Source organism: Sylvia atricapilla, chromosome 3, assembly GCF_009819655.1.
Source record: "Sylvia atricapilla isolate bSylAtr1 chromosome 3, bSylAtr1.pri, whole genome shotgun sequence".
NCBI lineage: Eukaryota > Metazoa > Chordata > Aves > Passeriformes > Sylviidae > Sylvia > Sylvia atricapilla.
Genome location: NC_089142.1, coordinates 81,733,400 through 81,747,878, shown reverse-complemented (window position 1 = coordinate 81,747,878; position 14,479 = coordinate 81,733,400). Strand labels below are relative to the sequence as shown.

The 14,479-nt window shown below is 42.5% G+C and overlaps 1 protein-coding gene across 1 annotated transcript in view; it reads left to right on the top strand.

Annotated features, from left to right (window-relative positions):
• The window catches only part of SDCCAG8 (SHH signaling and ciliogenesis regulator SDCCAG8), a 105,756-nt gene extending 91,904 nt beyond the window's left edge, over positions 1 to 13,852 (top strand). Inside the window, exons 17-19 of the mRNA XM_066315968.1 lie at positions 7,347 to 7,473; positions 9,544 to 9,626; positions 13,511 to 13,852. Of these exons, the coding sequence (XP_066172065.1) occupies positions 7,347 to 7,473; positions 9,544 to 9,594 (178 nt within the window). The 3' untranslated portion in view covers positions 9,595 to 9,626; positions 13,511 to 13,852. The remainder of the gene's footprint in view (positions 1 to 7,346; positions 7,474 to 9,543; positions 9,627 to 13,510) is intronic.
• Positions 13,853 to 14,479: the final 627 nt, after the last annotated feature.

The following is a 14,479-nucleotide window of genomic DNA, read 5'->3' as shown; positions in this document are numbered from 1 at the left end:
TTCACAAGAGCTGAGCTTCATGAAGGTGGGCTGACAATACTGCTCAGATTCTCCAGCTTTTCTCTTTTTTCTAAAAATCTGTGGTTTCTTGGGATGAAACTGCTTTCCTCTGAGCCCTTTTCAATGCAAAATTACCTTACCATTTTCCCTACCTTTAGTCTTGTGTTACACCCGCCATGCTGTGACTCCCTCCAGCAGTCTTGGCAGAACTGGTTTATGGGTGTACTGGGGAGTGTGGGGAGATGGGGCTGGCCCCAAGTGCTACAGGCCTGCTCCAAAGTGCAATGTTGCGTGCCAGCAGCAGCTCCCTGGGAGGTGGGAGCACGCTTGCTTGGCCAGCCAGTGCAAGCAGCAACCCAACCCTCCTCAAGCCCCTTGGGTGTATCCATGCATGTCTTGAGCACAGATCTTTCTTACCTCTCACGCACATCCTAGGCTCCTCTGCCCACCTTGACCTCCTTCCCAGACATTCCTTAGATCCTTACTGTGTATGTGCCCCTCTTTTCCCTTTTGTTTCCTAGGAAGAGTAAGTTAGAGCTGTAATAGAAGGGCAATAGGCCAAGCTTGGGGTAAGCTCTCAAATGGAAGCAATCTGCTCTGTGTGGAGGGAGAGCAACGGGCCCTTGTGTGGAATTCATCTATCTCTGTACAAATCGTACAACTATGATTAGTTTGACTATGATTTATGCAAACTACACTGTGAACCCGGAAAAATAAGCAAATGTGTGTTGCCTGCTAGAGCGTAAAGGCAAAATCCTTTCTTTGAAATGAGCTGGAAGGAGGGGCACCTCTAGAGTGGAGAATAAGGGAAATGGGGATTGTGCAACAAAACTAACAAGTGACACCTCCATAGATATTTAACACTTGGTGTTTGGTATTTTTAGAGTTTCTCTTCATAGTGGTCGAACTATGCACTATAGCAGCCTTGGGGTTGTGCTGCAGAACAGTTTTGAAGGACTGTAATACATAGTCCTTAAACTTGGAAAGACTCCCTTGCAGATAAGCAAATGAGAAGGACTGTATCCAGCACTATTGGCCTCTCACCTGTGTGGTCACTAGTGAGAAACATTTTACCTTTCAAACACAGGTACTGATAGCGAGAGACATAAACAGAAGCTTTATGCTCAGTAGCTCAGTGCCTGCAGCCCTTGCTGGCTGCATCCAGGATCTGGGCTCAGTGAGGACAGCAGGGCTGAACCCAAAGCTGTTCTGTTCTCCCGCAGTTGCGACTGTCAGAACAACTGAAGCAGTTGCAGCTCAGCTGCACTGCCCTTTCTTGCGGTAAGGTTTTGTTGGTTTTTTTTAATTAAGACAATATCTGACAAAGTAAATTAACAGAAGCTGATGCTTTTAGCAGGTTTTTGCTTCAAATGCCTGATGTCAGCTTGGGCCACATGTACATTCTGCACATGCCATGGGATAGAAAAAGTGAAGACTTCTTTTTCAATTCTCTGCTGCCTGCCCAGACACCACATGTACTGTCTGTTACATGTCGCTTCTGATGAGGTTCATGCTGGGAATTTCTTTTTAAAGGCAAAGTATTTGTGAAGGAAAGAGTTCAGATTGGGCAGATTGCATTAAAAATTCTCAGTGTCTCCAGCTTGAATACAATGAATTCTTTAGGTAGACAGTAGCTAGCAGTTTGTACAGGTTCAGGTTTGTCTGGTAATAAACGAAATAAGAGGAACTGGAGTAAGCAGTAGGGGAAATTGAGCACACGTTTATAAAAAGAAACCAGCCACAAAAATTGTTGCAACTAGTGACACAAGCACAGGAAAATTATTTCAGTAATACAAATATATATCTTACAAACATAAGGAGACCACTTTTGAAACCTTAGTGGGATATATGTCTCCTACCATTATGATTGAGAAATTGGGCAAAATCTGTTCTGTCTGGCACATAACAAAATCAGAGAGCCGAATATCTTTAAAAAACAAAAGAAACGTAGAGTCTGACAATTCAGTATATTTCTTTAATATTGTCTGCTTTGAACCCTGCCTCCTTTTTTGTTTGTTTGTTTGTTTTCTGAGGTATTTTACAGCACTCTAAATTACTAGCCTGAATGATCTGGAGAATTGTTTCACTTCATACTTGTCAACTAAAAGCATAAAATAGTAAGCAGAACTATTTCTTCTCTAGAGCAAACCTGATCCAGAGTTCATATTCCTGTCAAAGGTCTTACATTTTGTATTCCTTTAAAGGAGGAACAGCCTCATCTTCAGCCGGGGGATTCGGACACAAATAGACATTAGTGAAGCTTTCACCCATATCTTTTCCAGCCTGCTGTACACTCTCTTTCATTGTTTCCTTCCTGTCAAAACCCAGTGGGGCTAAAAGTGGCCATCACAGCAGCGAAGCCCAGCTGCTGCACCCTCCTACTGGAGAGCAGGCTGATAATGTTCTCTTCAGGATGTTAGACATGAGCTATTGGAAGCCCAGGAATAGATCCAGGCTCAGGTTTCCTACATGATCTATTTGTTTAACCTGGTTGGCCAGCTGTGGAAGTGAAGACATATTCGAATAGTAGTCAGTGGTGACATCTGAAACAAAGGGGAAGCTCCTATGTAAACTTTTAATTCAACCCTATTTGCAAGTGTTGTTGTGGAATGTAAACATTGTTATCTTATTGGAGATGATATACTGTAGACACTTTAAAAGTATGTGGAAAAATTGAGAGTATCTTTAGTAAAAGGGAATTTAGATATTACCCAATAGATATAAATTAAAAAAAAAAAAAAAAAAAAAAAAAAAAAAAAAAAAAAAAAAGATGATTAAATGATACAAAGCCACCTGGGTCAAGGGGTTCATGGTGAAATGTGGACATTTGCTTCTTAGGTGTCCGATTCCAAACTGTGCAAGGGATATTACCTTCTAGTTACCATCTATTAACATCAGTTGGATGAGTTTGTTCTGCATGTAGCGTGGGCAAGTGCTTACCTTACTAAGCTAGAAGTGGTATAGATCTGCTCTGCCTGAGCAAATGACAGTCTTGGCCTTTTTGTGGCAGCAGAAGTCTGATAGGGATTCCAGAGGGTGGGAAATTCCATGGAAGCTTTTTTAATATGCCCTGAACTGCCTCCATGTGTCCTATTAGAAGTCAGGACTTCCAGTTTGACAGAAATGAGGAGGCTTATTCACTACCCTTAATTCCTACTCACTGTTACAGGGTGGTGCTTTGGTCTATGTGTTTTTCCTCTTACGCTTTTTTTAAATTTCATTAACATGAAAAAGGTGCTTCATAGTATTTTGCTTTTGAAGCCAGATGGGAGAATGCAGTTCAGTTAAAGAATAGGTCATATGTATAGATATTCCTGTTTAAATTTTGGGAGCATGTAGGGGCTTCTCTGAGACGCTCATCACTTAAGGTTGTTTCCAGGCACTGATTTATGGGTCAAGATCCTAAGTAAACAGTAATTTAGGACAGTAGTGAAACTTTGGGGGTTTTATTTACTATTTGTCTGCCTTTCTAAATTCATAGACTCTAATTTTTTTACCTCAGAAGTTACTGTGTGAATTTGTCAGTGCTGTAAACCACAGCGAAGATGCAATTTTCTCACATGAGTACTAATTTTATTGCTGGTTTCAACATCCTAGTTGTTCACAGAGCTGATTCAAGATACAAAGAGGTAGTGAACTTCAATTTTTCTGCCTTAATGAAAACAACAATGTCACTTCTGCTGTGAAAAGGGAAGACAGAAACATAGCAGAGTTGAAGTGGAAAGAATGCAGAGGAGACCTGTCCTACTACGCCCACGAGAGGAGTGGGGAGAGCAGCTGGAGCAGTTGTGGCCGCAAACACAAGCTCACCATGACCATCAGCCATACACCTTAACTCTTTGATGGCAGCAAGTCTGGCACCAAGATCATCATATAGTCAAAGCAAGCCTGATCGCTGATTTGTATTCAGCAGGATGACCTTGGATAGTGCCTGATCACCGTAGTGATCACCCTTCAGCTGCACCTCTGCAGCATGGGAGAGGTCTCCAGCGTGGTCTTTGGTTCTCGCACTCAGAACCAGGAACCACCTCTGATCATTGTATCCCCCACAGGCAAACGAGCAGTGCAGGAGCAACCTTAGAAACTCATAGCTTAACACTCTTGCCCTGACAGAACAAATGCATTTTAAAGGCAGTTTGCTGCACAGTGACCTGTGCTCATGGTGTTGGGTTTTGGTCATTTTGGGGGTGCAGCAGGAGCCAGGCCCAGCACCCCTCACCCACAGAGGTGTGGCCCTGGTGCTGGTGGCCCCCCTGGGTGGCTGGTGGCCCAGCCCTTGCCATGGGGTGCCGGAGGGTGGTGGCACCCACTGCTGGGGTGATGGGCTGGCTTGTGTTGCCGTGGCAACTGGCAGATGGGGGGCTTCAACAGGGGCAGCGGGGAGGCAGCCGCGGCAGTGTGCTGGCCGAGCTGCTCAACAACAGCCCTTTCAGCACTGACAGCTCCGCTCTGGCTGGCCAGAAGTAGTTATCAGATTACTTGTATTAAAACCTAATTAAGATGTGTGCCAGTAAATGCAGCATGATTATTGGATTTGGTGATTTAGCTGCTGCAGGTTGCTGCAATCCAATCACGCCATTTCAGCAAATCCAGCTCCGTGGAGTAAAGTGAAAACGTTTTACATCAGTAACCTGACTATGCTGAAAGAGTAAATAGCCTTTTAATGCCTCTACTATGTCAAGGACTGACCGATACCCACTGCAGGGTGAATGGGTACTGCCCACAGATCTTTGCATATTAATTTCCTTCAAATCAACATTGAAACCCAAAGGAGGGCTGACAGGTTATATCAGCTTTTACCTTCATTGCGGATTGCCTGTGGATTAATGGGCCTGAGTCCCCCAGGGCAGGGAGCTTGCAGCCAGAGTCCTGTGGGTGCCCCCTGGTTTAGCAATGTGTTGTTATAGAACAGAAAGCAGCTTTTATCTGTAGGTCACACATAAGGAGGAGTGTAATATGGTGGGTGCTAGTACAGCTTTGTGCTGTTGGATGCAATGGAAGTTTATTCTGCAGGTGGAATTCACCTTGGTGCCAAAGCTCTGCTTTGTGTTTGATGTTTCACCTCAGTTCTGCAGGGCCTTGCAGTGATTGTCTAGCCATAGCTGTCAAAATGTAACAAAACCTTATCTAACCCTTTTCACTTCATTTCTAGACAGCCTGGGGTATAGCCTAGTCTTAGATCCAAATTTCATTGCCATGTGAGGGCTTCTGCATGTTGTAACTACTCAAAAAAGCAAAGTAGGTTGGAGCCATTTTAACATAAAGCTGCCTATGGGTTCCCAGTACTGAGAATCAGAGCAAAAGAATCAGAAGCTTTCATTGCAGCTTGTGATGCCTCGGTTGTGTTCTCCTTCTGTGGAACTACTCATCTCATGAAACTGTCTCTTTCTTGCCCACATATAGAAATAGGGATTTTGCTTTAAAGTGGGTAATGGGAAATTATTTGAAGGGTATTGTTATTACTGCTGCCCTGGGAGCTTTCTCCTTAGCGCCAGGTTGTCCTGTGGGTAGCCCAAATGTAACATGGTTCAAGAGCTACATTTTCACCTTGTGCCTCGAAGTAAGGTGACAGAGCATGGAGTCAGTTTCTGTCCTGCAACATGGCCAGGCCAAGGGGGAGCAGTGGTATGCCATCCCAACTGGACAGATCTTGCCACTTTGGTGGGAAAATGATCTTGTTTAGACAGGAGACTGAGGACACAGTGGTCACTCAGATGCTCAGGACATTTGCCTGGTAGGTGGTGTTGCCAAAGTGAACGTGGCGACCGTGCAACCTCCCTCACTCGTATTAGCAAAATGTGCAGAAGGTTCTGTCACCCAGTTGTAAAAATGATGGCAGGCATCGATGTGCAGTTGTAACATATGGGAAGTACAGTGAATGTGGGTGGAGCTGTTCATTTCTCATCTTGAATCATTTACGAGATCAGCAGGCAGGCCAGATACAATGCATATGGGAATGTGTGGCTGTGCTGCACATGTCACACATAATAGCAGATACTGTGAGAGGGCCCAGAGCCTGTCCTCAGGAGCTAAATGCACCAGAGCAGGCTGGGAGTCCCAGTGTGTGGACCAAGGGCCAGCTTGGCAGCAGTTTTGGGAGAGCAGACTGGCAGACAGAAATTGGGAATTCATAGATCCAGATCAGCACTGACTAGAACTGCACCCTTTTCATCCATTGTTGCCCAGAATTGTAGATTGGAATGTTATTAAACCTGTAGTCAGGCACTGGAGATAGAGATGATAAAGGAAAAGTTGTGGCCTGCTGGTCAAACCCCGCGCAGTGCCTGTGTCATCTTTCTCCCTCTGCTCAAGGAGACATTTTAGTCTAAATCTAACACTGGATAGTGAAGTTACAAGCAGGAAAGTGTAACTGAGTATTTCCATAATTAAAGATTTTTTCATTTACTACAGTTTATTTGAAAGAACATAGAGCTTCACAGTGGAGCACACTAGGGCTTGTGTCCAGTAATATTTTTTGAAATTTGCATGGGCTACCTGTGATTACTAAAAAATATTGTTCTGATGTAAAATTCACATGAGTTGGAAATGGCTTCTGACTGGATGCCAGGAGTAATAAACACTCACTGGAGAAATAACAACTGATACCTGTTTTCATGATCAAGGAAAAGATGTGCAGTTGACCTGTCTTACAGCACTGTTGTCTCAACTCAGGCACTTGTTCTCTGGTGTAAGCAGAAGGCCTCTGGATGTTTCTTCTGATACCTGCCAGCTTCTTCCCTCTGTTTTGCAGCCCCTGATGAGGAGGACCTTTGGAATGATGGGCTCTTTCCATCTTTCCCCAGGAATCCCTGTTACACTGTTAAAGGATCTATGCTGACATGCTTAATTAACACTAGGTTTACTTGAAATAAGGGCTATGTTCTATAATGAGTTTTGGACATTGACCAGCTTGCAAAGAGCAGTGGACAGAAAACAGAAGCTTTTGTCACTTGGGGTCCAGTTTGTCAGGGAATTTGGGTATTTGGTTTTATAATCTGGGCTACAGTATGTGTTTCAGGAAGACAGTTACTGAAGCAGCTATGGAGAGTGCAGCTTGCTTAGCTACAGATGCAGTCCTGCAGTCTTTACTGATGTCACAGCAAAGCAGATTTGCTGTCATGTCCTCATAAAGCTTCTAAATCAAAAGTGCAAGCCTTTAAAAGTGCTAATTTAAAGTGTGAAAATACATTTCATGCCCATCTTAGGAGTAATACTTTAGTCTCAGCCCAACCAGCAGCCTGAACTCTGGGCTCTGGGCACTGCCACCACCAGTGCAAACATCAAAGCTTCTTCCATGAACTCCCACTTCAGATGCTCTGCAACCCTTTTATCTGTTTCTTTTCCAGGTTACAGCAGCTTGACAAGCACTGCCAGGCCACTGCCCAGCAGTTAGTGGAGTTGCTCAACAAACAGAATCAGCTCTTCAAAGAGAAGCACCTGCTTACAGAGGAGGTGCGGTTTCTGCGAACACAGGTACTGTGCCAAAAGAAAAGAATGTCTGAGGGGAATATTCTGCAGCTTTAGCAGAGAAATCTGCCAGCAGTCTGATTTCCACTGCTGGATTTTGTTGCTGTTATTCTTTTAAATGCAGCATTACCTTATAAAAAATAAAATAAAAATTCATGCAGCTGAAAAGAGACAGGTAGATGAACCTGACTCTCACTTAAATCTCAACTAAATGAAAAAAGTGTTTTGAAGTGACAATAAAAAAGCAGAAGTTATTCTCAGTGACAGTTCCTAGCTTTCTTATCTGAAGATTTTTGTGTTGCTTTTTCAGAGAAAAGGGAAATTTGTTCTTTAACATCATTAATGTTTAAACAGTTAACTTGATGTTCATAATTGCTTAGAAGTTTTGCTGCCATTTGTGAGACTAAAGTCCTTCTATCACTTTGTGATTTTTTTTCCTCTTTATTTTCAAAAGTAGTTTATCTTTTTTGCTGCTCAGTGACCTCTCATGGTGAGATTTCTGGGATTGTCCTGTGCAGAGCCACTAGTTCAGCTTTGATGATCCCAATGGGTCTCTTTCAGCTTGAGATACTCTGTGATTCATGCACCCAAGTATGAGATGGTGAATGTCCAATCGATCTTGCCTGATCATTAATCATGGCACTGCTTCCTCCAGCAGGTCTGTTTGTTGCTTCCAGTGGTCCCTAGAAAGCTGTGGCTTCTTATGGGCAGTTCTGGCTTTTTTTGTTTTGGCCACTGTTCTTCAGCCACTAAGTGCTTTGGAAATAAAGGAGAAGACTGCAGGGCTGGGTTTTTTTCTTTTTCCTTCTTTCATTTTTGTTCAGAAAAAGGAAGAGAACTAACAAGCACAGAATGATGTTTTCAGTAAAACTATCAGATAATCAAATTCAAGGTTGAATTAGTGTATTTACTCAGGCACAAAGCAAATTAGAATGCTTTCTAACCTTCAAACTCATGAGTTTGCCCAGGATAGCTGGAGCTCCCTTAACATAGTAACAAAGGACATTCAGTGTAGGGAATTTATTCTAGTAGCACACCTAGCAGTAAACACAACATGAATTGGCTTAGAACTTTCAAGTACTTAAATCATACTATTTTTGTAGGCTTTTTATCTGTAGAAGTCAGTAAATGTTTAACCTAGGAGAATAAAATCCATACTTTGTTAAGCCCCTAATCATGTCCATGTGTTCGGTTTTACAGGACTTCCTGTTCTAGTAGACAAACTCGGTGGCTTATGACAGTGTAAGGTTATCAGCATGTAGTAACTACTGGCAAATTTTAGGGCAGCCATAGTGTTCTCTCTGTAAGAGAGGTTAAGGAGGTGTTCGTTCCCAAACTAAATTAAAATTTTTACTTTAAGAAAAGCACTCTTGGTAATGAGAACAGCCTTTACATGGTCCACAGGGATTTTGTTATTGATAATCTATTTTATCTGGAAGCGATTGTGTTTTTATGGAGTTGGGCAGAAGTACAAAAATCATACAAAAGGGAAAAAAAATCGTTCAAATATTACACTTCTATCAAAACTTGACTGGCAAAAGCTGCCTTCTTTATGTTCATTACAAGTTAACTGTGCTCCAGAGGACCCTTTTTAAGTTGAGAACACTCAGGAAAGAAGAATGATATAAAAAATTATTACAAAATGAGCCCTGAAAAACTATTTGCAGCTATTTAAAGCAATGGTGGTTCTCTGGAAACTGGAATTCAGCCCAAAAGAGCTGCTTGGAATATCAGACGATTGTTTTAAGGAAACTGAAGAACATTTCACCATAAATGGAAGCTCGTTGCAGAAAGATGCCTGTAATTAGTATAGAAATAACTATTAAAACCAAACAATTGCAGAGTTAGTGTTGATCAAAGGTTAAAGTGACCTCATATTCCACATTTTACTGTATTGTCCAACAGTTCTCCTTTATAATTAACCAAGTTTTTGGAGATTCTTTTGGGGGGGAGGGAGGGAGGTGGAAGCAACCAACCATTACCTAATTTTTTAAAGACAATGTAAAATATGCTAACCTAAATGTGTTATTGTATATTGGAACATAAGCCTCCACTAACTGCAGTTGCATATTTCAGGGGAAAAAATGGGATGCAGATCTCAAACAGGACACAGATGGAATGAAGTAAAAACCTGGATGGATAAAGAGAAATGAGCAGAAGTAGGTATTTTTTTTTTCCATATCCTATATATAGAGTGGGGGGGAGAGGAAAGGAGAGCACAACTAAAACTATTTGCAGATGTGAGTTGAATCTGGCAAACACTTAAAGACAAAAGGAAGAAGGAAGTGTTTGAAACATTTTTGGGTTGGAAACTGTTGAAGCTTTTGGTGCTTTGATTTTTTCTTTTCAAGTACTTAAAATTTAAGGACAAGCACTCCATAGCGAAGACAAGTTTACCTAATAGAATTTTAAAAAAAATCTTAACTACGTAAGTTGAAGGGAAAGGGGGGATGTACAACTCTAGCTAGGTGGGAACTTCTGGATGATCGCAGATTTAATCCATGTACTTTTTGTGTGGATAGGTGTTTGCCTTTTAATTTGGAATACTTAGTTTTGTTGCTTCCAGTATTTTCTGTTAGAGGAAGCTTGAGTCATCCCTCTCTCTTTAGAAAGGCTGCAACTGGTTTTGTAATAAATCATAGCAATTAGTGTCACATTGAAAGAAACATTATTTAAATATTTGTATTGGGAGCAGAGCTGTCCAAGTTACAGTAATGCAACATAGCTATAGCTGTTCCTACTGCCTTGTAAGAGTTACTGAACTTTTAAAGAATTTAAAATTGCATCATTTACTTGAATCTAGCTGACCTAGTCAGCAAACCCTAACAAGCCCTGAGTCTTGATAGGATTTGTTTTCAAAAGTCAGGTTAATTCCACTCTAGGTTTTATTTCTAGTGTTACATGTTTGTTGTATTGAGGGGGGGAAGACAGCAGAAAGGAAAAAAAAGTCTTCAAATTCAGGTGTGTTGAGAGCCTGTTTTTCTTGGAAAACTCATTTGACACTGTAAGGAAAATTCAGGGTTTTAAAGTGAAGGAAAAGAAATCATAAAAGAAGTACCTGATCCTGCTGTTAACGCTGCATTCCTTTACAGGCCACATAAGTATATTCAGGACCTTTTAAAGGTAACCAAATTTTAATTATGGGATTTACACCTCTCGTTTTGAAAATTTTTGGAACACTCAGGTTTGGAATTTCTACCTTTGAAAGTCTCTTGTGTATTGCAACTCACCCAAAGGCAGGAGGGTAAGAGATATTTAATTGCGCTACATAAGCATGAAATACAGAATACTAAATAAATGTGCACAGAAAGCAAACAAACATCTAAACAGAGATTGCTGGAAACCTCAGCACCCCCCACCAGGCACGAGTGTATTTGTGAGAGCTGGGACGCCTGTCTCTTGCAGCATCTGCCTTGGTGTCCATCAGTTTGACAGAAATCAGTATTTGTCCCGGTGGATAATCCCTTCACAGACCCCGGCTGCCAGAAGGGGTTGCTGGCCAGCTGAGCTAGTGAGAGCAGACGGGCAGGATTTGGACCTTGAGGATTACTTCCAGCGAGGGCTGTCATCCTGTGCTGCTGCTCTGACTTCCCCATGAAGATCTCCTCCTGCAAGGCAGCCCCTCCCTGGCCAGGAACCCACACTCTCCCTGTGCTCTCCGTATGGCTGAGCCACTAAAGCTCTCCCTCCCTCCTTACAGATGTCTTTGTCACAGTGAGTGTGTCTGTGAGCTGATCACCCTTCTTCTAAAGGAAGTTAAGTACACTCACCCGTGCCTGTGTTCCTGTCCTCACCCATCGCTCAGTGGGAGGCACTGTCAAAATTGCAGCTTTTCTGGAGCAGGGGTTTTCTTTCCTTTCTTGTGTCAGCTCACATTCTCAGTGAGGTCCCAGCAGTTAATGCAGCAGTGCTCCCAAGTGCCCTGTTAGCTTTTTATTTTTTATTATATATCACAGAAGGGGAGCCTTATTTCCAGCAAACAGGTAGGTCATCCATCTCTGCTGTCAAAAGTGATTCGAGCTGATCCTTACATGGCCCTCAACCTCAGGAGACCTCAAGATTGCTTTTGTAATTGAGAGAGAGTTTTTGTTTTAGTGTAGTCCTAATGCACAAAGATGGTGCCTCTGCCAGGTGTTTGTAGCAGCCAGTGACAGTCCACAGATAGGAGATGGTGGATATTGTTGTGGGATTTTTTAAGCAGATGAAAATCTTTACTTCTACTTGGATGGAATTTAATCAGAAGTGATGCAACTTAAACTATGAGAGGAAGGGATAAAGATAGACCTCTGTTTGATGTCTGACTGCCCTGACATGAGGCTTCAAGTATTTGGTTTCTCAGTGTTTGTGAATCTGCAGCTGTGGAAGTCCTGTACATCCCATCCAGTGTCTGGCTACTGGAAAAAGCTGGGCACCAGCTGCGGAGTTAAGCCTGGCCCTCCTGAGAGCTCCACCTTGGGTTTTACAGCCATGCAATGGAGGATTGAGGCACTAAAGTCACCTGAGTGCTTTCTAATCAAACAGGAAGTCAGTTGCTCTTCCCTCCTCCCAGTATAGGTGGCAGCAGTAAAATAAACCAGTCTGTGGTTCCTCTCCTTCCAACTTGTACATCTGATACCAAACCAAACCCATTAAAGCAGATGCCACTGAGGTAAGGAGGGAGTGTCCAGAGGAAACTGGGCATTGTGCTGCTCTGTGCTGCAGAGCTCTATGCACTGAAAACCAAAATATTCTTGGGAGGAGGAGAAACTAAGACTGGAAAGGCCCCTACCCCTGATCCAGTAACCAACTTCTTTACCAATTACCTGAATGTGACAGTGACAGTTGTGCCCATTTTGTTAGAGAACAGCACACCTTAAATGACAGCTTTAATACTTGGACCCTTGGACAGTGGGGTACAAACACTCTGACAGGATTGGTGCTTGCCTTGTGCAGAGGTCCAGGCCAGGCTGGAGTCAGGAGATTTGCCCACTTTGTCAATCAGGCTGAGGTTCTGCATCATACAAAGCATTAACTAACACTGGGTACCTGATGTGGAAAGACACCCACAAATTAAATTTCCAAGTGGCTTCTTCAGGAGTTGAGTGTTTGAGGTCCTTTTAAGCTTCTGCCCATACTCTGATGCTGAGGGTCACTACCCAGGCACTGACATGGTATTTAAGCCCCAAGGCTTTCTGTTGCCATAGATCCTTGCACTGATTGCAGACACAATTGTAGCAGTTGGTGTTGGTGCACATATTTTGGGGGGAAAAAATACCATGTTACTGTTTTTAATTCTTTAGTGACCTGCAGCTTCATGAATTTTCTTTAATTCAGCCTAACCAACCAAGGAGGGAAGGAAAAAAGCACAAAACCCTTCAGTCTTCTAATGCAAAACCAGCCAAAGTAGAAAGTTTATTTTTATTTCTGAGGTCATGTACATCTCTTAAATTCAATTTTTAGCACTGCAGTGGCTTAATTCGAGGTAGCTCCCCCAGCTCCAGTAATAGTTTGATGTCTTGTTCAGTTCAGTCCTCAAGTGCTACCGAGGAAGCACAAACAACAGCTATGCAAGAGCTTCAAAACTGCGAATTAGCCCTCCCACCAGAGGTTTCCTACCGGCACCAAGGCAACAGTGTCCTGTTTTGCTACAGCTGCCCACCCCAGACACATGCTGAACCCTGCACAGTAAACACCCTCTGGCAAAACCCTGCCATCTTCTTCTTGGAAGGGAGAAGGGGCAGGATCTTAGACGTGCCCCAAAACAAGAGCTCACTTATTTACTGCTAAATAGGCACCATGTCAAAAGCTCATGGAGATCCTGTTTTTCAGAAATCAGATACCTCTTGTTCTTGCTACCTGTAAGACTTCTGAGCTTAGAAAGAGGTGAGGACAGCAGGCCCACAGGAAGTGCAGGCTTTGAAACTCTACATGTTTATTCTGCCTTACTGCAGTCTTAACTAGTTTTTATTTCTCTTCTAAGAACTTGCCTGCAGGCTGACATGACACAAATGAGAAACACAGGCACTGCCATACAGACTACCCATCTCTTCCTTTTATCTTTCAGGTCTGCTCAGCACCTGGCTGAAACTTGTCTGAGGCTCACCCAAAGACACCTCTGCAGAAAACAGGCACACTTGCTAGCTAATTTCAGCTGGTTTCTATTTGGTTTTAACTACAGAATCACAAATATTTTGAAGCCTTACCAGCCTACCAAACTTTCTAGGACGACAGCTGAGACTCTTCTGAAAAAACCAGGCTTGCAAGCCAGTTTTAATAGCTGTTATGTTGTGTGGATGTCAATAATTTGTACAATTTTTATAAAATGTTTTTGTCTATTTTCATAATTGAACATACATGTCTATATTATTTACAGACTGAAATATCAATAAACCTAATAGGATCTCTAGGTTCCTTGTTCTGTCCTTCTGAATTCAAGGGAAAGCATGTGCAGGGGAAGAGGGAGTAGGGGGCTATTTGCAAGTGCTGCACATGTACACTGCCCTCCTTTTTACAAACTCAGTACCAGAATTTACCTGGGAACTTTATTCTATAGGATATTTGTCACTTTTAAATAAAAAGTGAGAGCCCTGACAACTGCTTACTAACCAGAAAAATGTAAGAAGATTGAGAAATATTCCACCTAATGTGGAGGAATTTTCATGGGTCAGGTTCCCCTTTAAAACATTCATTGAACAAGGCCTTTTAAGAAAAAGGAGCCCTTGCAGAGGAGCCATGACAAGAGGTGCTGGGCTCCAAGCTGAGGTGGTGAAACTGGACTTTTCCACCAGCACATATTCAGGACACCAGCTGAACCTGGCTTCAAATTACTGAACTCAGAACCTTTGGAGGCTAGAGATGGAGGGCTTTTTTCTGGTTAACTGTGCACTCATGTTTTTCAAGGTTATTTTTCAAATACCCAGCTTTTTGAGAAAGAATTTATCTGAGTATTTTGCTATCTAGTGTAGGATAAGCTACACACACAAGAGAAAACTTTCTACATCTATTTTTTTCAATGTAGTTGGTAAAGGGGGTG